The 26,348-nt window shown below is 52.1% G+C and overlaps 1 protein-coding gene across 1 annotated transcript; it reads left to right on the top strand.

Moving 5' to 3' along the window:
* Nucleotides 1-30: 30 nt before the first annotated feature.
* Nucleotides 31-24,469, top strand: UNC119 (unc-119 lipid binding chaperone). Its single transcript, XM_015421905.1, has 5 exons — nt 31-174; nt 12,729-12,842; nt 18,863-18,965; nt 21,307-21,479; nt 23,114-24,469. The coding sequence occupies exons 1-5, from the start codon at nt 39-41 to the stop codon at nt 23,224-23,226; spliced, it is 639 nt and encodes a 212-aa protein (XP_015277391.1). The 5' UTR covers nt 31-38; the 3' UTR covers nt 23,227-24,469.
* Nucleotides 24,470-26,348: the final 1,879 nt, after the last annotated feature.

Below are 26,348 nucleotides of genomic sequence, written 5' to 3'. Positions count from 1 at the left end.
CCGCAGCCTGTCGCTCCTCGGGCGGCCGCAGCGAGGCCATGAAGGTGAAGAAGGGCGGCGGAGGGGCGGCCGGAGCTGGGGCCGCCGCGCCCGCCTGCACCGAGGAGGAGCTGCGGGGACGCCGCGCCGGCATCAGCCCCGAGGACGTGCTGGGGCTCCAGAACATCACGTCCGGTGAGCCCCGCCGCCGGGGAGAGGGAGAGGGAGAGGGAGGGGGGCGGCCAGCCCCAGGGTCTCCTTTCTCGGCGGAAGCGGTGGAGAGATCGCGGCCTCCGGGGGCCAAGCGACGGCGGGGTTGCGCCCCCTCCCCGGGGGCAGCCTGCCGTTTGCATGGGCCCCGGAGGGGACCGCCGTCGCCCGGGTTTCCCAGAGGGTAGCTGCCGGTGGAACTCCAGGCTCCGGGAGGGTTTGGGGCTTTTGGAACTCGCGGCTACAAGATCTTTCTTCCCGGGCCCAGAAAGGGCGATGTTGGTAGAGTCTTGCCTCTAAATATGGTGCAAGGCTTGCGCACAGGTCACCGGGAAAAGGGGCCCTTTGGGTTGGGCCAAGATGGGGTGGGGGTGTGAATAAAGCCGCCCGCAAGATTGAGCCGGGTAGAATCTGGAAACCCCTGCCCGTTTGGCCACAATTCGCTTTTTTGGGGGGGGGGGGGCACACGCTTCCCACGGGAACAGATTTCAAACTGGGCTGGCTGTTGCATCAAAAACTAAGCTGGAATCCCGTGGCACCCGCACATCTCTCTTCCCAGAAGATTGTAGAGGTGCCAGCCTCCAGGTGGAACCTGGGGATCCCCAGGAATGACACTTCGTCTCCGGACTACAGAGATCAGTTCCCGTGGAGAAAATGAATGCTTTGGGGGGTGGACTCTAAGGCATTGTCCCCCACTGAGGTCCTGGTCCTCTCCAGGCTTCCTCCCGAAATCACCAGGAGTTTTCCAACTTGGATCTGACAACTGTACTCTCCCATCCCCCAGTGGTGGTGGGGGGGAGAGGTGTGGCCTAGCAACTCTGTCTGTAGTCTTTCGGGTGGCACCGGACTGTTTTTCCAGATGTGTGGGATGTAGAGTGCCCTCATTGTAGTACTGGGCTCTTCTCTAACTTGTAGCACGTCGAAGGAGTGATACTGATTAAAGTCTCCTTTGCTCCTCGTGTTCCACTTCCCACAGCTTTTGACACTAGCTCAAATCCCTCTCTCTGTTTGTGAGAATGCTACGGGGGTGACCTTTCGTGACCCGTTGGTTGTATGATATGCACATGGCCTTGAAATTTCTCTGCCTCTTGTAAGGCCGCAAGCCGCACCTTTCCTTTTCGAGATTCCAGCAGTTTGGGGGTAGAAAATGTGAACCACAGAAAGAAAGGCCGCCTGTCCAGCAGCAGGAGACCAGCTCTCACAGGCTGAGAGCAAAATGGCTGCCGGTGGCTCGAGCAAGTAAGCCAAGCCCAAAGGCCATCTATACATTGAGGAAGAAGGCCAAGGCCGCACGGCATGCTTTAATCTCGATGGGGCGTCTTCTCCACAAAGCAGTCTGGATCTTTCAGTCTTGCATGGGAGAATCCATCCCTCTTAGAAGCTGGGGGTTTGTCGGCATGGCTATTGGGCACTGCGATTGTGGGACTTCATCAAGCCCTATCAAGGGGCTTCTCTTCAGCAGGCCTTGTGACCCCCCTGTCCTTAGTGGTGGGCCGGTCCATCAGAGGCCCTTGGGTGTCTTTTAACTCCCCGGGGTAAACACATACACACAATTTGTGCTGCTGCCCCATATTCCTGCCCAAACCCTAGGAGCGGAGTCTGGGTGGTGCAGAACTTCTTCCGGGTGGGGACGAGGAATGCTACCCCAGGTTATGAATGGGTGATCCATTCTGAGCCTCACCTGTGTGGATGGAATGACCGAGCAATCAGAGTATCTACATCAGAGTTGAGCAGGAGTCCCTTTCAGCCAGCCCCAGCCACGCGGCTTTGCACCCTTTGCCCTTTCCAGCACCTTGCCCTTCGAGGCCTGGCATTTGCCAGTCAGGGGAATAGGATGAAGAGCAGAGTTGGTCCCCAGGTGGCAAAGAGAACTGTTCCCTCCGTCCCCCCCCCCCCCCCCCTGGTTTTGTTGAGAACTTCCTGGACTGTTCCGCCACACCAGGTGCTATTTCCTTGCTCCCGGCCCCCAGCGTTGGCATCCCCCAAACTCTGGGTTTAAGCAGAAGGGAAACTCTGCCTTGAGAGACCATCCTCCAAAGAACCTGATGAGATGGGATTACTCAGGAGGAGGGGCAGCTCCTTCTGCTGACCCCATGGCTGCTGATTGTGGTTATTTAGTGCCATCTGGATAGCACTGTGCACATTGGCGGCACTATGGTATTAATAATTAAGTAATTTCATTAATTAATGCGTTATAGAGTAACCGAGTAAGGAGTGGGAGGGGCCGTCGTGGCCGTCTCCCGTCAGGATGGTTTGCAGGGAGCTTCCACGGTATTTATTATAAGCAAATCGCTCCCCCATAAAAATTAACAGCGTCCGCCCCCACCATTTGCCCACCCCTCCTTGACCAGTGTTGTGTTGCATGTGTCGATCTGGCTTCTTGGGAGGGGGGGGTGTCCCCTGACTTCTGGGAGATGCTTCAGAAGTCTTGGATTGCCCCTCCCATTTGACCGTTCCTGGGTCCCCCCCCCTTTCCAGATCAGTTTGCTGTTTTTAGCACTCCTATCGCTGCCAGCAAACACTAGCTAATGAACTTAGCCAAATCCGCCGGGGGATAAGGTATGAGCTAGTTAGATGGGTGGGGAAGGTTTGTGGCATTCTCCAGTTGCCCCCACACGGTTCCAGGCATACCTGGAAGATATCGGGGCAAGCGGCTGAGGAGACCTGCTATGTCGGTTGCGAAGGGCGCAAAGCCGCGTGGCTGGGGCTGGCTGAAAGGGACTCCTGCTCAACTCTGACGCAGATACGAGCTGAATTCTCCGTGTTGCATTTAAATAAGCCAAGGGCTGCCCTGCAATAAGCATGGGGTTCCTTTGGGGATCTCTCCCACCCCATGTCTCAGGGTCCTTCCCAGTTTGCAGAAGGCAGACCTGAGGCTGAGGAATGGGGGCTGCTTCCCAGGGAAGTCCCAGTGGAACTACCTTTGTGGAGCACCCATGGCATATCAGGAGCTATGCAGCTCGCAGATGTGACCAGGCCTCTGCTCAGAGGAAGGCAAATCAGTGACTAATCAATGAGTAACTTGAGGTCCTGTCACCTTCCATAGGTCCCCGTGCACCAACTACAGCCTTCAGGCAGCGTTCTGTTGGTTATCCCATAGAATCATGGAATGTTAGAGTTGGAAGGGACCTTGCTGGTCGTCTAGTCCAACCCCCTGCACTCTACAGGAGCATAGCCGAAAGAGAGCCCTACAACATACCCGAAAGACGGTCATCCAGTCTCCGCTTGAAAATGTCCAGAGAAGGAGCATCCACCACCTCCCGAGGCAGTCCACTGCTCAGCCACTCTTACAGTTAGGAAGTTTCTCCTGATATTTAGCCGGTATCCACTCCCTTATAATTTCCACCCATTAGATCTAGCAATCTGGAGTAAGAGAGAATAGATCTGTTCCATCTTCTACATGACAGCCCTTCAAATATTTGAAGGCTGCCCTGCAGTAAGACTGCATCCTTTAGGGTGGCCCATCCGGGCACCATCCAGCCTCCAGGTCTTGTTCTGTCCTGGTTTCGGCTCTGCGGAATGGGCTCCCTGGAGAGCTAAGGGGAGGTCCTCCTGGGCAAACTGGAGGAGGTGCTTGCAAGGCCAACCCCTGTTGGCCAGACCTGTCAAGGGAATTTAATTGGCAGGTACCTTTTGAGGGAGGGGTAGAGATTTGGGGTTGGGTATTTTATTTTTGGTTGTCATTGGGAATGTTTTGAGCTATTATTGTAAGCCATTTTGAACCACGAGGAAAGGCGGGACATAAATGTTTTGAACGAGTGAATACATAAAATAATTGGGATGGTTTGGGAGGCAGGTGGAAATGAGGCTTACAGGTGCATCGGAAGGGGGTCAGAGAAAGCAGAGAGAAGAGAAGAGAAGAAGAGATTGGATTTATATCCCGCTCTTCACTACCCAAAGGAGTCTCAGAGTGGCTCACAAACTCCTTCCCCTCCCGACATCAGACACCCTGTGAGGTAGGTGGAGCTGAGAGAGCTCTTGACAGAAACGGCTCTTTTTCAAGAACAGCTCTTGTCAGAACTACGACTTGCCCAAGGTCATCCAGCCAGGTGCTAGTGGAGGAGTGGGGAATCAAACCCGTTTCTCCCAGATTAGAGTCCGCACACTTAACCATGACCGGGGCTCTTTTTGTAGCAGGAACTCCTTTGCATGTTAGACGACACACCTCCAAGAGCTTACACCATGACACCAAACAGGCAGTGACTCTTGAGGGGCGGGGGGTTTGCAATAGAGGAGCCCCAGAGGTGTTGGATGTGTTTGCCTCCCACAGGTGGCTGCAGGAAGCACATGTGTAGGGATGTTGGATCTGTCCCCCCTCCCCCCCACGGCTGAGTTGGCACAACCTAGACTGAAGATCAAAAGAACCTAGTCCCTGGAGCCTTTGGGAGAAGGTGGTGGGAAGGGGGAGAAGAATAAAGGACCCTGTTCTCAGACACCTGACTCTGGTTCCCCGTGGTGGTGCTTACACGCAGCGGCCAAGGGTTGAAGCAGGATTCCATGCAGTTGGCTGCGTGGATTTGTGTTGTAAAGGAGTCCCACTTCAGCAGCACGGCTCGTATGCGCCATGCTTGCAGATTAAATCAGAAGGGGGTGGTGGTGGATCAACGGGGGTGCTTCGGTTTAACACAGGGTACTTCCTGTCTTTCTGGTTTTTGAGATTGTCCCAGCGTTCGTCCCCCTCCTGTTTTAAGCTCATCTTTTGCAGGCGGCCAGAGTTAGAAAAGACTTGTTTTTTAAGCGGAAGCCGGATCTTGCTCCTGCACTTTCCTGCTGTGGACGCCTTAGGCGGGCCTGCCTGAGCTCTGCAGGCACTGTGGACTGAAGTCTCCACTAGGTGTGGTTTCCTTTTCCTCTGCCAGGCAGGCCTTGTTTCTCTGAGTTGACTCAAGCCGGGTTTCCGGTGGGTAGGCTGAGGGGCGGTGTGGCTCCGGTCTGCTTCTGGCCCTTGCCTTCTGTTGGTCTCTGTCCTGAGTGCTAATCCCCTAATTGCCTCATCTGATACCTGGCTTATGTGGGTGGAAGCAGGTTTTAAAATAGCCCCTGATCTTATTGGTCCCTTATCCAAAGCTTATTAAGAAACAGACCTGGGGGGGGGGGGGCTGCTTGGTATAGAAGATCAGGAATGTGTTACGGGTTCCCCTGTCCTCCTCCATCCTCTTCTTTCTAGGTATTTGGTCGTGGCATCTGAAACTAGGCAATCAGCTGTTAACCCTGAGCCAGAATTCCCCCCCAAACCAGGGTTTGCAGACCCGCAACCTGCCCTGCTTTCAAGGCAATTCTTGGCTCATGCTAATCCTCGTTTGCCCAATTTAGATGTTGTGGAAAACTGGTTTGGCAAGCTGGGAGGGGGAAAGAGGGCGTCTGCCCATGACACATCCCTGGCCCTTTCAAGGAATGGGTTGAGGCCTTGCTAATGGACAAGATGGCAGAACTGTCTGAGCCAGTTTGGTGTCGTGGTTAAGTGCGCGGACTCTAATCTGGGAGAACCGGGTTTGATTCCCCACTCCTCCACTTGCACCTGGCTGGATGACCTTGGGCAAGCCGTAGTTCTGGCAAGAGCTGTCCTTGAAAAAGAGCAGTTTGTGTCAAGAGCTCTCTCAGCCTCACCTACCTCACAGGGTGTCTGTTGTGGGGAGGGGAAGGGAACGGAGTTTGTAAGCCGCTCTGAGACACCTTTGGGTAGTGAAGGGCAGGGTATAAATCCAATCTCTTCTTCTTCTTCTGAGCCCATCCATCTGTCCCAAGCCTACCTTATTACTTCTGTAGATTGTAACAGGTGACGCTAATGCTTCCTTGGGGTCTGTCAACAGAGGCGTAACATTCAGATCACAAGATGTGGTAGTCCTGCCGTACACTTCATTGGTCAGGCCGCACCTGGAGTACTGTGGGCAGTTCTGGAGGCCTCACTTCAAAAAGGAAGTGGGCGGAATGGAGCGGGTGCAGAGGAGAGCGACCAAGATGATCAGGGACCTGGAGACCAAGCTCTGTGAGGAAGGGCTCTTGGGAATGCTCAGTCTGGAGAGAGAGGAGGCTGAGAGGGGACTTGATTCTCTTGAAGTCTTTGAAGGGCTGTCACTTAGAGGAGGGCAGGGAGCTGTTCCTGTTGGCAGCAGAGGATTTGACTCACAATCAGGGGTCATTTCCTGCGGGAGAGCACAGGAGCGGAGCTCCGGCAGTAAGGAGCCCAGGTGGCGGGCACATGCAACAAGCCCCACCCCCTGCTCCCAGCAGCCCCCAGTTGGGCCACGAGGAGCAAGAAGCAGCTAGGTAAGTTGCACAGCCCCCCCGGCCCACCTTCAGGTACAAGCTCTCCCTCCTCTGTGAGGGCAGATCTGCGCGCGCCCCCCCATAGCTAGCAATCCAAAACTGTCCAGTGCAAGGCTCCCTCTAAGCTGTGGAGTCCTGTGAGCAAAAATTCTACTTGGTGAGCTCTGGCATTAAAGTTGTGAGCGAGCGATTTGGCTGCTGCATGAATGAGTTTGCTCTGGAGCCCTCCTTCCTGAGCTAAGACAAAAATCTGTGAGCCAGAGGCTAAGAAACTGTGAGCTAGCTCACACTAACTCAGCTTAGAGGGAACACTGGTCCAGTGGCACCTTTAAGAGTAAGTTTTATTCAGGTACGAGCTCTCCCTCCTCTGTAAGGACAGATCTGCATGTTCCTCCCCACCAATAGCTAGCAATCCAAAACAGTCCAGTGGAGCCTGTGTGGTGAGTGTTGCCTTCTGACACACTTCCGGTGATGTCAGGGGGTGTGGCATATGCAAATAAGTTCTGCTAATAAGCTCCTGCACCTCTTTTTCTATGAAATGACCCCTGCTCGCAATCATGGGTTGAAATTAAGGGCGGGAAGGTACCGGATGGATATTAGGAAAAACGTTTTTACAGTAAGATTTGTGCCACAGTGGAATCAGCTGCCTAGGGAGGTGGTGAGCTCCCCCTCACTGGCAGTCTTCAGGCAGTGGCTGGCCAAACACTTGTCAGGGATGCTCTAGGCCAGGGGTGGCCAAACTGTGGCTTGGGAGCCACATGCGGCTCTTTCACACATATTGTGTGGTTCCCGACAGGGTAGCTGGGGAAGCGAAGGGGAGGCCTGCCTCCCCGCCCCCCCCCCAAGCCTACAAATATCATCACTGGCCCCACTGGTGGACCTCCTGATGGCACCTGGTATTTTTGGCCACTGAGTGTTGGACTAGATGGGCCTTTGGCCTGATCCAACATTGGCGTCTCTTATGTTCTTATTGGACAAATGTGTATATCATTATCAATATCTATTTTATCGCTTTTGTTTTTATTTTTGGCAGTCTCATTTACTGTTAATAAAAAGCAAATTTGCAAATTTTCCAATAAAAACATGTCTGTAATATTGGTTCGTGTCATGTGGCTCTCAAACATCTGACGTTTATTCTGTGTGGCTCTTACGGTAAGCAAGTTTGGCCGCCCCTGGCTCTAGGCTGATCCTGCATTGATCAGTGGGTTGGACTAGATCAGTGGTGGCGAACCTATGGCACGGGTGCCAGAGGTGGCACTCAGAGCCCTCTCTGTGGGCACGCGTGCCATCGCCCCAGACAGGCCCAGACCATCATTAAAGTGTCGAATTCTCTGCCAAATAACTTTAAGTAAATGAAAGCATTTGGGATTGCTTTCCTTACTTTGTTTGGGTCATCTTAAGTTAATGTATGAGTTGTTCTTGTATGAGTTGTTCTTTCTCAAGTAAAACCTCAGTGTTCAGGTTAAATTGCCGTGTTGGCACTTTATGATAAATAAGTGGGTTTTGGGTCGCAGTTTGGGCACTCAGTCTCTAAAAGGTTCGCCATCACTGGCCTAGGTGGTCTGTAGGGCCCCTTCCAACTCTGCGATTCTGTGATTCTAAGCCGCTCTGTATCGAGCCCCTTAGATGGTCCCTCCATCCTCCAACGAAGAATTGGAGCTGTGCTGCTTCTCTCCGAGGTCTTCCTGAGAGTTGCTGGGGGCTGAGTCTGGGCCCACGGCATGGCAAGGGAGCGCTGAAGTGGTGCTGTTCTTTCCCCATTCTCCGAGTCCAACCGTTTTGGCTGCTAAGAGATCGGAGACTCCATTGGCTCTGGGGCCCGGTGGCTGTGCCACACAGTCTATACAGGAAGCCCCGCCTCACCGACAGGAAGCTGCTGTCAATCCCTGTGCCCTGACGAGAGTTACTGCCTTCGCTCCAGGTGAAATCCCCCTGAGGGCCAGGCTCTGTTTCAGGAGTCTGTGGGGCAGAGGTTCTGTAGAAAAAGGAGAGGAGAGGACTTCCGAGGAGCTCCTTGCTGGAGACTCTGCACCCGCTCCCCCTCCCTCCCTCCCTCCCTCCCTCTGATGAGCCACTGACACTGTTTCTATAGCAACCCTCCCTGCCTGGGAAAGGGAGAAGATAATTGCCATGGCGGCAGGTGGGAAGGGGGGGGTGCACCCAGGAGAGCACTCTGGCTGGCCAAGAGTAGCACCAGCTGTGTCAGTAGCCTGGAGCAGGTGAATGCTCACAGCGGGGAGCATGTTGCAGCCAGTGTTCCCTCTAAGCTGAGTTAGTGTGAGCTAGCTCACAGTTTTTTAGCCTCCGGCTCACAGTTTTTTCTCTTAGCTCAGGAAGGATGGCTCCAGAATAAACTAATTTATGCAGTAGCCAAATTACTGCTCATAGCTTTAATGCCAGTGGCTCACAAAGTGGAATTTTTGCTCTCAAGACTCTACAGCTTAGAGGGAACATTGGTTGCAGCCCTGCTGGAGTGGGCACCTCTTGCTCTGCCCCACCTGGACCCCAGCCAAGGGTGCAGAGTGGCAAGCTTCTTCCCTTGCCAGTCTGAGTGGGTCTGGCGTGCCTCCTTGTGGCCCCTTGGAATCTGCGCTGCTCTTCCTCCCTTTGGCTGGTTTTGGCAGGATTGGTGCCATCCTTGCTTCCTTCTCTGGTCGGCTGGTTCTCGATACTGTTACTGACCTGCCCATGGTGGCATCCCTGTGCCCCCTTGTGGATGCCGCTGCCGCTCTGCCATTCTGGGGACTTTAGTTTCGTTTATTGGTTTTAATTTTTTCCTCTTTGTTTCCGATCTTGCAGCAGAGAAGGGGAGGAAAGGTTAGAAGGTGACGAGATGAAGCCAGTGTAGCATTGTGGTTAAAGAGTGTCGGACTGGGATCTGGGAAAGAGCCAGGCTCGAATCCCTGCTTGTGCCATCGCTGGGTGGTCTTGGGCCAGTCACACATTCTCATCCTAATCTGCCTCGCAGGGTTGTTGTGAGGAGCAAATGGAGGCAAGGAGAATGATATAAGCTGTTGGGGGCCTCTGTTGGGGAGAAAGGGATGGGCACATATGGATTAAATAAATAAATAATGAATGCTTTTATGGGCGACCTGAATGAAATTGGCCCAGTCGATAAGGGCATGAAAAGAAGCTGGGGGCAAGGGGGGGGGCGACCCTCTGTGACTTGAGCCAAGGGGGGGGAAAGACCCTGGCCAGTGTTTATGAATGTGTGTTTGGGGTGTGCATCTGTCTTGTCAGTTGCTTTGCCTGCGGGCTCTGCAAGCCCATTTCTTCAGTGACAGCTATGGATGAAATGGATGAAATGAACATCTCGCTCAGTTTTAATGAGTGATCGAAGAGTCTCGCTTTTCCCTAGTTTATACCTTCGCGTATGAATTTGTCTCTTCCCGTGTTGCAACTTCTGTTGTGATGGCCGCTGCCGCTGGTGTCCCCTGTTCAATCGACAGTAGCGGGCGATACAAAATAGGTTCCGTAACGACTGGTGCAGGGGGGAAGTGCCGTCAAGTCGTACCCGACTTACGGCGGCCCTGTAGGATTTCCAAGGCAAGAGACTTCAAAGGTGGCTCGCCGTCGCCTGCCTCTGTGTAACAACCCTGGACTTCCTCGGTGGTGTCCCATCGAAGTACGAACTGGGGCCAACCTTGCTGGACTGCCAGGATCTGATGAGAGCAGGCTAGGCTCGGCAATTCCAGTTTTAAAGAAAGGAACAGGAAACTGGTGCTGGATGCAAGGAGAACCTAGCGGGAGGGAACTGTTCTGGCTGAGCTGCGTAAAGCAAAATACAGGACGGTCACTGTGCAGGGGAGCTGCGGTGGCTCAAGTGGTTAAGACGCTGAACTGCAGGCTGTGGAAGGTCGGTAGTTCAGCAGTTCGAGACCCGGGTGCCGCATGATGGAGTGAGCTCCCATCTCTATTCCCAGCTCCTGCCAACCTAGCAGTTCGAAAGCAAGAAATTGCAAGTAGATAAATAGGTACCACTTCAGTGGGAAGGTAACAGCGTTCCGTGCGCCTCGGTGTTTAGTCATGCCGGCCACATGGCCACGGAAACGTCTTCGGACAGCGCTGGCTCTTCGGCTTGGAAACGGAGATGAGCACCGCAACCCTAGAGTCGGATTCGACTGGCTTTCGAGCAAGGGAACCTTTACCTTTACCTTTTTACACTGTGCAGGACAGGAACGCCCTGGAGAGGGAGGGAGGCTGGCTCCTGTCCGTCCAATGGGACCCCCATGCCCTGGCAGGCCCCCCCACCCCCGCAAGGAGCTGGAGGCATTCTTTCCAAGTTCTTTGCAGCTGTCGAGCCAGGCACAGCGCTCATTTTGAGGAAGGCAGAGCCTCTGTAGAAGCGGCATGCCTCCTTAGTGTTTCCTCTAAGCTGCGTTGGTGTGAGCCAGCTCACAGGTTTTTAGCCTCCGGCTCACTCATTTTTGTCTTTGCAAACTAATTTATGCCGTAGCCGAATTGCTCACTCACAACTTTAATGCCGGTAGCTCACAGAGTAGAATGTTTTGCTCAAAAGACTCCACAGCTTCGAGGGAGCAGTCACCATGTGATGTTGGCGGCCCTGACTGCATGCCCTGGATTCTGCCGTTCGTCCAGCCTGTGAAGGAGCCAGACTACAGTGTGGTTTTTAGACTGGAGTCTGGGACCCAGGCTCAAATCCCTGCTCTGCCCCAGAGCTTGGTGGGCGACCTTGGGCCAGTCGCTCAGCCTGGTGGCAATGAGGTAATGGCTTCCCGTGCCATTCGGAGCGCCTTGGAAGAAAGGCTGGGTGGAAAAGACACCTGAGCTGTGCTGCCCAGGCCCTGTGCCAGGGCTCCAGTCCCGATCTCCGTGTGCCAGGGATCTGAGGTGCTGCCATGGCACAGCCAGTATGGGGACTTCCCACACTCACCCAGCTCTCGTCTAGCGGCTGCTGAGCCTTGTGGAGGGGTGGCCATGCGGAGAGCCAGATGGCACTTCAGCTGGCTCCCCTGGTCCCGGCCAAGATCCACTTAGCGAGAAGAAGCTTCGCATGGTCTTCCCCGACGGGCTTAAGACAAGCCAGTGATGAGTCCATCCGTCCCACGGAACAGAGCAGGAACAGAGGGGTGTGTAGACGTGGGGTCAGGCTTCTAGTGTCTGTAGGGCTTGCAAAGCAGCTTACTGTTTACGTTCTGCCAGAAGGTCCAATCCTCTTGCAGCTGCACAAAGCATTTGGGGGTGGGGAGCAGGAAGAGAGACGCTGCCAGGTCCCCCTGTGTTTTTTTTTTGGGGGGGATCTAGAAAGCTGAGACTTTGGCTTGGCCGTGCATCTTGTGAGAATGTGAGGTTGAGCTCTGTGTCCTCCCCCTCCCAAGCATTCTGGCCACTTTTGGCTCTCTCTTTTTTTGCATTTTCCCTGTGTGTGCATGCATGTGTGTGCGCGCGCACCTGGAAGTCATGGCGACCTCTGGTGACTGACCCCTACTGGGGACCTGGAGGATATTCAGAGAGGTGGCTGAATGAAGCCTGCCCCCGCCTCCCGACTGCTGGTATTCCGAGGAGTTCTCCCATCCAAGTACTTGCCAGAGTCAACCTAGCTTAGCTTCTGAGATACGACAGGATCGGGCTTGCCTGGGCTATCCAGGTCAAGGCCACTTTTGGCATTTTTAAACAGATCATCCCTATAGAAGCTGAATCCCGCAACCTGCATACATTTGCTTAATTCGCATTTTTTTCCCTCCGCTGCCAATGGGAGGAGGGAAAAAGGAGACCTCAAAGCAGGGGAAATCCACCAGGTGTTGTCTGCATATTTCAAAGCCTGTTTTTGTGACGATAAGGTCAAGCAAGTCATATATGAATGAATGATGTTTATTTGCGGACAAAGACCGTTTATCAAAATAATACAAATTCGTTAAATACAAGCAAGTTAGCTTTCAGCTCAAAAAATATTTTGACATATTTGTACATGTAACCTTAAAATCATGGAAATGTTGAAAGGAGAAGCGTTCAACAGTACATTATATCAAAATAATTATAAAATGCCTAAAACTAAACTAATTATTATGAGTCATGCAAAAGATGAGTGTTCTACTTGATCTACTTCTTATTGTGGAATTTTACCAGAGCAAAAATTATATTTTAGGGAATGCATCTCACCTCTTTGGTCTCTCCTCTGGATCTCTGTGCTGGATGCAACCCTGCCACAAAGGCTTTCCCCACCGATCCACGAGGGCTTGGCTAGAGCGTAAACCTCCACTCGGGGTCTTTCAGGGCCATGCATCCTAACTCTGTGACTTTTCCTCCCGCAGATTATTTGTGCACTCTCGAGGAGAACGTGTACAAGATTGATTTCACGCGGTTCAAAATCCGAGACATGGAGTCGGGCACGGTGCTGTTTGAAATCACCAAGCCCCCAGTTTCAGGTGAGTGAGCAGGCAAACTTTCCCCAATTTCTCATCAGCCCATTTTCAGGGAGGTCCTGACCAACGATCACTCTAAGCTGTGGAGTCTTGTGAGCAAAAATTCTACTTTGTGAGCTATTGCATTAAAGTTGTGAGCGAGCGATTTGGCTACTGCACAAATTAGTGTGCTCTGGAGGCATCCTTCCTGAGCTAAGACAAAAATGTGTGAGCCGGAGGCTAAAAAACTGTGAGCTTAGCTCACCCTAACTCAGCTTAGAGGGAACACTGGTCCTGACCTCCCTTCCAGTGGGTTTTGCGGTAAAGAAAGCCAGGGGAGCCTGACAGCAGATGGGTGACCATTGGCCTGTCTTGTTGCAGTGTGGCCGTCTTGCTAGGCGGTGCATCAGCCTGGATTAGCTGGCCTGTTCCTTTCCCCCCAACCCTGCTCTTTGGCCTGGTTCACACAGCCTGCAGGAGTGGATTCCGACTTTGAATGTTCCTTTATGTTACATTAATAAAAAAACTTCCCTACGAAGTTGCAGTAGTTCAGAGTCCAGCATTATCTTAATTCTTACAATTGGGACTTCTTCCCATTGTCTCTCACTGCATGGACAAGGTGGAGTCCCTAGGGAAAAACTTAGTACTTTGTTGCCTATGCCTCCCTGATCAGAAGCCATAAGGTTCTTTTCTGTGTCCAGAGAATTTACAATCTTCCCTTGGGAGAGCCTGTTCCCCTCCTGGGATCATTCGGATCGTCCTGTCTCATGAGCAAATTCCAGCAATTCGTCTATTTCCCTCCGTGCTCCCTTGGGTGTCGCCTTCCAGAAGGGTATCAGATGGTAAAAACCTGTCCTACTTTGGTCAGAGTCATTAGCATAAGCATGAGTGCTCTGTGCTTAGAGCTTGATGACTCCTTCCCCCAGCCCCCTCCTTCCTACCAGCTATGAGTTTGCAACTTGGATTCCTGAGCATGCACAGAGTGTAATAGCAATAACTGAAATATTAGGGCGAATTCTCGGCTGGAGGGGCATATTCTCCACAGTGTAAAATACTTCATTTTGTAATAGTTGAGAGCATCTGTTTATACTCCACTCCTCTGTGAGGCCACTTGTAAAGTAAACAGTAAAATGACAATGTAGTTGAAAACCCCAATAAAATATCAAAGGTAGAAAACAAAGCAACAGTTAACATGTCATATTTAAGCCGACTCCAGATCTGAAATATGCTAAAAACGACATTGGAAGAGTCTCTGCAAGCCAAACCTGAAAAACACCCTGACAGGTGGGGGTCTAGAAGGCTTGAGAGCAATGCTCTGTCTAAAATGTGGAGTCTTGTGATTAACACATGGAATTCACTGCCACAGGAGGTGGTGGCGGCTACAAGCATGGATAGCTTGAAGAGGGAATTAGATAAGCATATGGAGCAGAGGTCCATCAGTGGCTATTAGCCACAAGATATAGGCAGGGACTCTCAGGTTGGGGCAAGTGATGCTCTGTTAATTCTTGGTGCTTGGGGGGGGGGCAACAGTGGGAGGGCTTCTAGTGTCCAGGCCCCACTGCTGGACCTCCTGATGGCACCTGGTATTTTTGGCCACTGTGTGACAGAGTGTTGGACTAGATGGGCCATTGGCCTGATCCAACATGGGCTTCTCTTATGTTTTTTTGAGCAAAAATCCTACTTTGTGAGCTACCGGCATTAAAGTTGTGAGTGAGTGATTTGGCTACTGCCTAAATTAGTTCGCTGTGGAGCCATCCTTCCTGAGCTAAGGCAAAAATGTGTGAGGCGGAGGCTAAAAAACGGTGAGCTAGCTCACACTAACTCGGCTTAGAGGGGACATGGCTTGAGAAAATAAAAAGTTCTTAGCCTGGCACCTAAAAGGATATAGATTTGGTATCAGGCGAGATTCCGTGGAGAGGGTGCTTCACCACTCGAATGCCGCACCTGGGAATCTGCTCTCTGGTGCTCCCCCACTTAGCTTTGGGGGGCACACAGAGCAGGATTTTTGGGTTTTTTAATGTGTATTTGTGTGTGTGTGTCTTTATGTGTGTGTCTCCCTGGAAGTCATGGTTGGGGCTTAGTGGGGCTTGGACATTTCAGAGAGGTGGCTTGCTATCGAGTGCCTCTGCGCCCCAGCCCTGGAATTCCTTGGAGGTCTCCCATCCAAGTACTCGCCAAGGTCGGCCCGGGTTAGCTTCCGAGATCTAACGAGATCGGGATTGCCTGGACTATCCAGGTCGGGGCAGAGCAGGGTTTCTGATGGCCTCCACTGTCAGGCAGAGCCATGTTGGAGAAGATCGTTTCAGGGAGCAGCTGTGTTGATCTGCAGTAGAACAGCTGGATTCGAATCCAGGACCCATTCTGCAGTGACATTTTTGTCACTCGTTTTTCCCTATTGCTTTGGGGTCCCGCCCCCCTCCTTTCCCACATGTGTTTTGCTTCCTCTGGGACTACTAGACAGAGCAAAACACTTTGCGGGGTGGGGTGGGGGGAACCCTGAAGCAATAGGGACAGACGAGTGACAGAAATGTCAGTTCGGAATTGGTGCAGGGGCAACTTAAAGACCAGCAAGATTTTCAGGGCAGGAGCTTTGGGGAGTCAACATGCTCTTCGTCAGATCACCCTTCCTACTTGCATCAGACAAAGGGAGCTCAGACTATTGAAAGCTCGTAGGCTGAAAATCTTGTTGGTTCTATGGGACTCAGATCTCGGTGTTGGAGAAGGTGACCCTTCAGGTCTCGGCCATACCTGGCTTAGTAGGTTACCAGTTATTCCCAAAGGTATTCCTCCCCAAATGATCGTTAAGGATGAAATCTTTTGCACAATCCATTTTGCGTGCCCCCCTAACACTGTCCTGCTTTTAGATATGCAGCGTATATGCGGGAAAGTGGTCATTAGGCATTTTATTCCCGTGATCCAAGCCCAGGGTACAAAAGTTGCATTCCCTTTCTTCCCTTCTCCCCAAGTCCTGAGATGCATGGACTCTCTCACAAAGTTGGATGTCGGCACCCCGGAGTGCACCTATCATGCCTTTGTTTCACATTCCTCATCTTTGCAGAGTCGGGGGCAGAAAGCAGGGAGGAACCTGAGACAAACGAACGCAAAATATCACATTTGCACCACTTATTTAGAGACTAGAAATAATGCCCGTTGCGGAAATAAATACAACAGGATCTAGAAAGAGGCTCTGGGAGAGTGCTCTGGCTTTGGGCAAACAGTGTCAGTTTCCTGTGGCAACCTCAGCAGGGTTTAATGACAGAGTCCACTGTTTTCTCCGGAGGGACTGATCTCTGCTACCTGAAGAGCATTTGTATGTTTGAGTTATCTGTAGCCCTCACCTGGAGAGTGGTAACCATTGTTACCCATTCTCCTCTCCCCTATGAGGTATGTTATGCAACTGAAAATTACAACTGCCTTGCGGGGGGGGGGGGGGGAGTTTGAGGTGTGGAATGGACTGAAGTCCAATCAGCTTCCATATGCAAAAGACCAGGTTGTCGCAGCAGTGGTGGTGTGGGCGGGACCCGGGCTTTGCCTTCTGATTGGTGGCGATATATGCTGAGGAGCAGTGCCATCAGCCATACACTAAGGGAGTGCATTTTAGAATTAGAACTTTGGCACCCACTATTCAATTATATATAGGGAGAGATGTGATGGAACGTGGTTCAGGTAGCAGGCGAAGAGCCCAGCGGCTATGCCTGCAGTAGTCAGCTGTAAAGCTACTTGAACGATCCCCCCTGCAGTAGCTGGTACTTGGCAGTTCCGATGCAGCCTCTGCAGCAGCCTCATGGCTTCATGCAACGGAGGCCGCGTCTGCATGAGGAGGATTCTCTGTTTTGCACGTGCAAGGGCAGAGGCGTGCACACGGGTAAGGGGGCTCCCGCACGTGGGGGCTCTCTGCTAACTTCACTCTGCCTGCCACTGTTTCCCATGCCTTTGTTCCTTGCCGCCCTTCTGCTGGACTTTTTATGGGCTTTAAAAAAAAGATTGGTAATTGCTAGAGTAAGATTACACAAGTTTTTTTAAAAAGCTGGCCAGTGATGTGGGAAGGAAAGTGGTCGTCACTCACAAGGGGCAGCCAGAGGGAAAATGGCAAAACTGTGGCAGGATCCTTAAAAATGTAATGACTAGTTCCGCAAAATCTCATACTTATTTACTTATTTCTTCTCCACTAGCTCTAATATTTCACATTAAATCTTCCAAATGGTCGAATGATATGAAGTAATTGTTATTGTAAGTTGATAATAGAAGTTTCCTTTTCTTTCTTCTCTTTCTTACCGCTCCAATAGTTCAGATTGCTTCCTAATGTTTCTATTAAGTTTACGCCAAGTCTGTTATCTTTCTACTGAAAACATATTCGGAAGTGTGATGAGTAATGTATTGTAATTCTTTGAACATGTTATAATGTTGTACATACTCAGGAACTATTTACAGGATGTGAATGTAATTGGAAGATTAATTGTTCACTGTTTGAAGTGTTAGAATTGTTAAAAATCGAAAAAAATAAAAAAAAACATTAAAAAAAATGCGCACCTTCCCATCCAGACAGCATGATGATAAGACTAGACAGTGCTCTTCGCTCTCCCAAAATGGCAAAAAGCAGGTTTTGGAAATAGCATGTTGAGGATGGGGAAAAGACAAGTTGAACATGATTGGAACGTAACAGAGTCTGAGTCCAGTGGGGCACCTTTAAGACCAACACAATTTTGTTCTTGGCATAAGCTTTCGTGTACACGCACACGTCTTCAGAGACCATGACGTTATGTGGATGCTCAAACCCCCCCCCCCCAACACTCCGGTTTGAAAGCCAAAGTCTTTGGGCTGCCGGTCAAGAGGTGTGGCCCATTTGAATGCTGATTACTCAAACCATGCTTACCTGAGCCCTTTGGGTTGTGGAAGTCAAGGTTTTAGGGCAGGGGTGTCAAACTCATTTGTTATGAGGGCCAGATCTGGCATAAATGAGCCCTTGTTGGGCCGGGCCACGTGTGTCATAAAATGTAATGCCAGGTAGCAGAGATATAAACTTTATAAAGGGCACAACCACAAACATGCTTAAAACATTAGCACTCTTGCAATATTTTGAGCTGCAGCGGCTCAAGTGGTTAAGACGCTGAACTGCAGGCTGTGGAAGGTCGGTAGTTCAGCAGTTCGAGACACGGGTGCCGCATGATGGAGTGAGCTCCTGTCTCTAGTTCCAGCTCCTGCCAACCTAGCAGTTCGAAAGCAAGAAATTGCAAGTAGATAAATAGGTACCGCTTCGTTGGGAAGGTAACAGCGTTCCGTGCGCCTTGGTGTTTAGTCATGCCTTGATGTTTAGTCATGCCGGCCACATGACCACGGAAACGTCTTCGGACAGCGCTGGCTCTTCAGCTTTGAAACGGAGATGAGCACCGCAACCCTAGAGTCGGATTCGACTGGCTTTCGAGCAAGGGAACCTTTACCTTTACCTAATATTTTGTTTATTTAACAGTGTCTGATAACTAACACCTCTTGCTCTGAATTATTACATCAAAATGTCCGTGCTGTTGCAATCTCGAGTATGCGGTTCAGGTGTGTATCTGTAAGCTGCAAACCTACAATGACGCCACAGCAGCAGAAGTGGAAGAAGAAGCAGAAGACAGCCAGTTCCACTGCAGGCCTGATAGAAGCCCTCCAGGGGCCTAATCCGGCCCCCGGGCCGCATATTTGACACCCCTGTTTTAGGGCATCAGCGCCATATATGGGTCATAGCCAAACAGTGTTCCCTCTAAGCTGAGTTACTGTGAGCTAGCTCACAGTTTTTTAGCCTCCGGCTCACACATTTTTATCTTAGCTCAGGGAGGAGGGCTCCAGAACAAACTAATCTATGCAGAAGCCAACTCGCTCACTCACAGCTTTAATGCCAGTCGCTCACAAAGTAGAATTTTTGCTCGCAAGACTTCACAGCTTAGAGGGAGCGTTGCAGCCCAATGGGTGACCCTGCCCTGGCATAATTTTCACGGCAAGGGACTTCTGGGTATACCAGCCAAAGTTGCATTCATGCTCGTGCCCATTTTGTGTCATTCCAGAACGGGAGCATGACGATAAGAAGGACATTGATCCGAACGCGGGGCGCTTTGTGCGCTACCAGTTCACGCCAGCGTTCCTTCGGCTGCGCCAGGTTGGAGCCACGTAAGTTTGTGGATACTTTGGCGGGTAACAGGGAGCCTCTGGTCCCTGGCAAGTTTGTGGAAAGCATCCAGGGGAGATGCTCCGAAAAAGCCTGTTCCGCCTTCTTGAGTCTGGCCTTGGGGGCTCTCCGGATGTAGGTCTTTGCAACCAGCTTCAGGGTTGTGCTCTCCTCCGCTGGGACTTTAGGAATCGCAGAGCCCCCAGGATTTCTAGCGGAGGAAGCATGCCCGTGTTGCTTTTTTGATGCTTGGGGAAGGGGAGATTGACCCCCCCCCATCACCTGATCCCAGTTTACTCCCCCACCCTGAGCTGCTGTTTCCTGTCCCCCACCCTACCCCAGATGGAGCTTGTTTCAGCATTTTTGGTGGTCTCACATAGTTTATTACTTATTTATTTCTCACTGAGACTCAAGGCAGATTTCATAGTGTAAGTGAAGTTCAACCAACAGGCTGGGACACCCAATGAGCAGTACAGTAGGGTCTGGGCCAGCGTTCCCTCTAAGCTGAGTTAGTGTGAGCTAGCTGAGTTTTTTAGCTTCCGGCTCGCACATTTTTGTCTTGGCTCAGAAAGGACGGCCCCAGAGCGAACTAATTTATGCAGTAGCCAAATCGCTCGCTCACAACTTTAATGCCAGTGGCTCACAAAGTAGAATTTTTGCTCACAAGACTCCACAGCTTAGAGGGAACATTGGTCTGGGCTATGGGAATCAGAGAACAAACAAGATCTCAAACAGAGCCAAAACCAAGCATGAGCTTTTAAACATCACATGTTAAGGGGTGTAGAAGTGACCCAAATTGGGAGCAAGCCTACAGCAATAGGCAGTAATACAGTAGTACAGGCCACTGTCTCTATAAGAACATCAGAGAAGCCATGTTGGATCAGGCCAGTGGCCCATCCGGTCCAACACTCTGTGCCAGCCAAAACCCAGGTGCCATCAGGAGGTCCACCAGTGGGGCCAGAACTCCAGAAATCCTCCCACCGTAGCCCCCCAAAGCACCAAGAGTACACGCACATCACTGCCTCATTCAAAGTGTTCCTATACATTTACCAGTACAACTTTCTCACCATCTCATTACAGTACAGTCCTGTTTACCTGTGCAAAAAAGCCCTCTGGAATAATTCTGCTTGGCCCCAAGTGAGCAGGAAACATGGTCGTGTTGCACTTTGACCTAATTTGGCTCCCCACATTGCAAACCAGCTGCACGGGCAGGGAGGGCCTGCATGCTGCTCTCCCTGGTTCTGTGGGAGGGGGCTTCTGGCCACCCCCTCATCCCTTTCATTAGGTGTCACCCATTCATCTAGCTCAGGGGTGGCCATACTGCGGCTCGGGAGCCACATGCGACTCTTTCACACATACTGTGCGGCTCCCAGCAGGGCAGCTGGGGAAGCGAAGGGGAGGCATGCCTCCCCAATCGGTCTTCTCTTCCCCAGACAATGTTCCCCTCCCTGGGTAGGCGTGAGGTGTATGGGGGGGGAACAGAGAAAGAAAGCAACTTTAAATGTGTTTTCAAAGCCCCCCGCCCCCGCCAGCCAGCTTGGAGAAGGCATTTGTCTCTTTAAATCCTTTCTCCAAACCAAGCCAGCCAGCATGGGGGGCTTGGAGGACACATTTAAAGTTAAAGTTGCTTTCTTTCCACCTCTCCCTCCCCCATATATTTTCTTTCTTTCTTTCTTTCTTTCTTTCTTTCTTTCTTTCTTTCTTTCTTTCTTTCTTTCTTTCTTTCTTTCTTTCTCTCTCTCTCTCTCTCTCTCTCTCTCTCTTTCCACCTTTCTTTCTTTCTCTCTTTATTCCCCTCCCTCCCCATCTAAAGTTAAATGTGTTCTCCAAGCCCCGCCCCACCAGCAGGCTGGCTTGGCTTGGAGAAGGCATTTGTCTCTTTAATTTAATATATAAATTTGCATACTTTCCAATAAATATGTGTGTATTCATATCTTGCGGCTCTCAAACAGCTGACGTTTATTCTTTGTGGCTGTTACGTTTAAGCAAGCTTGGCCACCCCTGATCGAGCTGCACGGTCCTTGGTGCAAAGCAAAACACAGATCCACAAAAATGCCCAGCAGGAGGTATCGTCCCTGCCAGGGTCTCAGAGCAGCAACCCCACTTCTGCTGGGCAGCTTTCCCTGCCTCTCCCTTGTTTGGTGCAGCCAGGGTGCTCTCACCAGAGGTGCCAAAAGGTGACAGAAGGGAGGACAGATACATTAGGCATGGCCGGGAGCGGGGGGGATCTGAAGCCTGGCGTCCTCGTAGCACTACCTAACTGGCTATCCAGCGTGCGGGTTCTTGGCCCGGGGAGCACGTGGGTCTTCCCGGGAGCAAACCATTGCCCTCTCTCCCTCGCAGGGTGGAGTTCACAGTCGGCGACAAACCCATCAATAACTTCCGCATGATCGAGAGGCACTATTTTCGGGACCAGCTGCTGAAGAGCTTTGATTTCGAATTTGGCTTCTGCATCCCCAGCAGTAAAAATACGTGCGAGCACATCTATGAATTTCCACAGCTCTCCGAGGACCTCAGTAAGTGGGGCGGGAGCGGGTCAGCTATGTGGATACCCTTCAGAAGACCCTTCCTCTTCTAAGGGAACAGCTGGTGATTCTTGGAGGAGTGTGCATGGGGGTGGGGGTTCACTCCAGTCTGCTGCCAACCTTCTGCCCCAACAATTATAGGACATTGGGTGCATTTACAAAAGTTGTTAGTTGTGCTAGAGCAGAGGTGTCGAACTCATTTGTTACAAGGGCCAGAACTGACATAAATGTCAGGCCGGGCCATGCATGCCATAAATCGTAATGCCAGGTACCAGGGATATAAACTGTATAAAGGGCAGCAGCTGGTAAGCTCCGAGTTGGTGTATCCTCACTGCAAGGCCCCATGGGCTGGGAGGGGGGTGCAAAGGAAAACCGACATGGGTGGACTGGAGACCCAGTGGTGTAGCACTGGGCAGGCACCCCCATGCTGCTTGACTGCTGCAGATGAGGTTGTTCTGTCATGCCGAAGGCACAGTCGGAGTGGCTCCGCCCACTCCCCGCCCACAGTCTCCTGCTTCCTCCCTTGCACTAGTTGCTCGCGAGCCGCATAAGAGCCCTGAATGGGCCAGTTCTGGCCCTCGGGCCTTATGTTTGACACCCCTGTGCTAGAGAAATTCAGACGTGCCCATGTCCTGTCTTCTGCTGGTACAAACAAACTACAGGGTAACACCCCCCCCCTTTTGAAGAACCCCAGCCTTGAAGAAGTTTTGAATGACTGCCTATTAGTGTTATTTTTAGTGCCATATCTCGCAGCAGTGACTAGACTAGACTAACCCACTCTGTCTCCAAGCCCACTTCAGGCACAGCTGATTGGGCATGCACAGGTAGTGCCCAGCAAACCTACGATGACGCAGCAGTAGCAAAACTGGAAAAAGAAGCAGAAGACAGCCAGTTCCACTGTAGGCCTGATAGAAGCCCTCCGGGGGCTTGATCCAGCCCCCGGGGCCGCATGTTTGACACCCCTGGCTTAGAGGGTGCCTTGGACCTCTTGCCATAGCACTTGCCCGAGATTGGGGGTCCTCAACCTTTCTGAGCCTGTGGCCACTTTTGGAACTCTGACACAGGGCAGTGGGCACAATCACAAAATGGCTGCCACAGGAGGTGGGGCCAGTCACAAAATGGCTGGCACAGGAAGCAGTGCCAACCACGTGTCAGGGAGCAAGGTTATATATAACTCTGATAGTAACTCTTCAGCATTTCAGGCAGAAAATCTGTTTAATAGGATGCCTTTTAATCTGCACAACCAATTCCTGCCAAGCCACTCCCACTTTCCACAACCACTCCCCGCCAAGCCACTCCCACTTTCCACAACCACGTCCCACCAAACCACACCTACGTTCCACACCCCACCAACCCACACCCACTTTCCACAACTAGTCCTCAGCAAGCCACGCCCACTTTCCACAACCAATCCCCACCAAGCCACAAACACTTCCCATCACCAAGCCACACCCACTTCCCACAACCAGTCCCCATCAAGCCACGCCCACCGGCCAGCATCAGGAAAGCTGTTGGCAGGCACCACATTGGTTAACCCCGCCCTAGATGCATGTGCTGGTTTGCTACGAAGCCAACAGAAGGGCGGGATCTTAATTATGCCTCCCCCCCCCCTTTTCTTTTCCCAGTCCAGGAGATGATCCTTCACCCCTACGAAACCCAGTCGGACAGTTTCTACTTTGTAGACAACGAACTGGTGATGCACAACAAGGCAGACTATTCTTACAGCGGCGGACCCTGAGGAAGAGACGTGGCGACTCTCCGGATCCCGGCAGGATGGCCTGGGATTCCGCCCTCCTGCTAACCTGGGCAGCCGGACGCGAGGACTCTGCATCTGCCAGAGTTCCATGACTAAATTAGCGACGTCTTGACACTTCCCTGCTCTGCGAGGCAAACCCCCCTCCCCCTGCCTGGCAGGGCGGGTCTCTTTACCCTTCCGGGTCCTTGTTAGTTGCTTAAGGCTCTCAGAATAGCTGCGGGTAGTCACCTCTGCCTGGCCAGGCCAGCATTCTGCACTGGACCGCGTCCCAGCCCTTGGTTTCGACTCCTAAACGCCCTTCACCTGCTCTCGCTCGTGGGAGCTCTTGAGATGTGCACCCTTGATCAGATGGCGCATGGGCAGTGGTCCTTAGTTGGGGGGGGGAGACCCACATTCCCTGTCTGCGACAGCTCCGTCCTGACCTGCCACGCAGAGAACTGATGGGTTGTCATGTTGTGGCATCTGGTTGGCTTGCTTTGCGAGTGTTTTCCTGGACTGGGGAGGGGGCAGGGTGAGTTCACTGTGGGACGGCTCTCTTCTCACAGAGGTGAGAGGCCAACAGCGTCCCCAGGATCTGTCAAGAAGACTTCTTCTGGTACCAGAGGTATTTGTTGTGCGGGGGGGGGGCTTTTTCCACTCCCTTGGTCAAATGCCAAGCTAGGAAGGTCCTTCGCCTCTGGGCTCTTTCGTTCCTTGCAGACCTGGTCCTCTGCCCCACCCAAAGAAACTTTGTGCAATGCTGGAGTGTCGCTGCCAAGGTGGGGACCCCACTTGGGGGAAGGCAGTCAAGGGGAGCAGGCTTATCTTGGGGCCTGGGAGCTCGGGAGAAATGACTTTGCATCGGCCGCGTCCTGTGTTTGCTCCTGAAGCATTCTCTGTGTGTGGTTTGTTTCTCCCTCTTCCAGTTGCCTTTTCGTGAATCCCTTGGAACAAACCCTACTAAGACGCGCACATTTAAAGACCTGGGGTTTGGGAACTGCTCTCAGCGTTTCACCTGGAGCCATCCTGGGAAGTTTCCGAGCTCCTCATAGACCCAGGGCAGCAACATCGGTAGCGATGTCAGTGGGGCCGTGGCTCAGTGGAAGAGCCCCTGTTTGGCACGCAGAAGGTCCCAGGTTCAATCCCCAGCTTCTCCTGTTTAAAACGACCAAGCAACCGATGGTGTGAAAGACCTCGGTCTGAGACCCTGGAGGGTCCCTGCCAGTCTGAGTATGCAATACTGACCTTGCTGGATCATTGATCTGATTCAGTATAAGGCAGCTTCATGTGTCACTGAACCCTGCGGGAACAACAGACGAGACCTTGGAGCTAAACCAAGTGCCCCCCCCGGGACGAGCATCTTCCCCCTGTGTTCCCCTTCTCCAAATGGTTCGGCAGCTGCCATTTGTAGATAGTTCTCTAAATTCTTGGTGTCTCCATGTCTCATTCTGTGAGTTTCCGTGGAACTATTGTGCATTATCCCCTGGTGAGTGGAAGCATTAGAGATTTAGTTGCAAAAGGCCATGTTTAGTTGTGGTTGATCACACTCCGGACATAACCCGTGTTTCAGATGCCAGCGACCCAGGGTCTCGTGGCACTTTTTGGGCACAGCCTTCTGGAGGCCGGCGTTCTCCCAAACACCACTGCAGTGGGACGGCTTTAAAAGAGAAGCGCTTGCTGGCCCAGTGGAGTCCTGGGGCTGCTTTTGGCATGTAATGATTTGCCTCGATGTGGGAGGCAGGAATCGGGTTTCTTAAAAAATCAGCCATTCTGGATTTAAGGCAGGTACAAAGGAAACTACTTCAACAAAAAACCCTGCCTTGCAAGGACAGAACCAGCAGAAGTCCTTGCTCGGTTAGTTTGGGGGAGAGAATCCTTTTCATACCTGCAGCCCATGGCTGAGCTGACCCCAGGTAGTTGTCCATTTCCAAATGGCGATAGAGAGTCGTCATGGTTACTTTTTTGTTCCAGAAAGCGTAGTTACTCACTGTAAGGCGCAAATAGGTTGTATGTCACATGTTGCCCATTCAGCGATAGATTTTGTAACCCGGTTTCTGAAAGCACACCCAGGTTGGGGCTCAGAGACAGTTGTGGGGTCCCGTTGCTCTCTGGCCTGTTGTGGCGCGTGGCAGTGAGCAGAAGTGGCAGAGGGGAGGTTAGGAAAGAAGCTTCCAAAGCAACATAAGTCCCAACAGAGTGGGAGGAAACACGGCGGCAACGGGAAGCCAAGGGCGGCAGGGTGGGATAGATAGCAAAGGAGACTCCCCCCTTAGGTAGCGAGATGTGTTTTGGGCCTTGCAAAGTTCCGGGCTTGAGAGCACACTTCCATCCCCGTCTTTCAGACCTGAATTCTTAAATCTGGTTGGCTGATCTTCTCAGAGGGGGGATAGGCTGCAGGCCTTTCACAGTTGTGGGTCTGTGTGCGTGCCTGAGAGTTGCAGAGTGTCGGCGCTCTGACTCCCTGCCGAGGCTCTTCATCAGGGAAGTGGGAAGGAGCTCCAGCGCCTGAGGCATCGCTTGTTCTCTGCCTACCACGCTCAGCTGGGTTGCCGACCTCCTGTTGCGGCAGTGCAGCGCTTCTGGATGCTGCCGGTGATGAGGCCGCTGACCGAAAGGGAGGAGGGGGCAGCTGCACAGACGAAAGGGGCGCAGCATGTCGGCCCAGCCCACCGACAACACGATTGGCCACCTGGCATCCCCCCCGCTGTGTGACAGTCACCGGGAAAGATCCGTTAGGTCTACTGCAAGGTGTTAACGAACGGACCAATGCTAGAATAATTCCTATTGTGTAACTTCACGGGTCGGGAGACCTAAATTGTCTTTCTGGGCTCTTCTTGGGTATGATCTTCCCCTTCCGCCTGGCATAGAAATCGGAACCCCTCGGAGCCCGCCAGTTTGGAAACTGGGTTTGGACTCTGCCGGCGTCCTCCGGGGGCTGAAGGGATCAGCTCTTGGTCTGGAGCAATGCAGCCCCCGGGGTGGCTTCTCGGTCGCTTTCCCCAAGCTGGAAACTGCACAGCTGTCGTTGTCAGGTTGATTCCCCCCCCCCCCCCCCCCACACACACATGGTTCATGTCCGCAGCCTGAAGCAGCAGAGTGCGTCCATCTGAGTAGATAAGGTTTGT

This window comes from Gekko japonicus, unplaced genomic scaffold (genome assembly GCF_001447785.1).
Source record: "Gekko japonicus isolate JY-2015 unplaced genomic scaffold, Gekko_japonicus_V1.1 scaffold21, whole genome shotgun sequence".
Taxonomy (NCBI): domain Eukaryota; kingdom Metazoa; phylum Chordata; class Lepidosauria; order Squamata; family Gekkonidae; genus Gekko; species Gekko japonicus.
Note: the sequence above shows the minus strand (reverse complement) of the source record. Positions and strands in the feature narration are given on the sequence as shown.

What these genes read in the sequence shown, in the direction of transcription:
- UNC119 (XM_015421905.1), top strand. Translation starts at nt 39, where the DNA reads ATGAAGGTGAAGAAGGGCGGCGGAGGGGCGGCCGGAGCTGGGGCCGCC. An exon ending in CTGCGCCAGGTTGGAGCCAC is followed by an intron (nt 18,966 to 21,306) that starts GTAAGTTTGTGG and finishes TCTCCCTCGCAG; the next exon opens with GGTGGAGTTCACAGTCGGCG. An exon ending in ACAGCTCTCCGAGGACCTCA is followed by an intron (nt 21,480 to 23,113) that starts GTAAGTGGGGCG and finishes TTCTTTTCCCAG; the next exon opens with TCCAGGAGATGATCCTTCAC.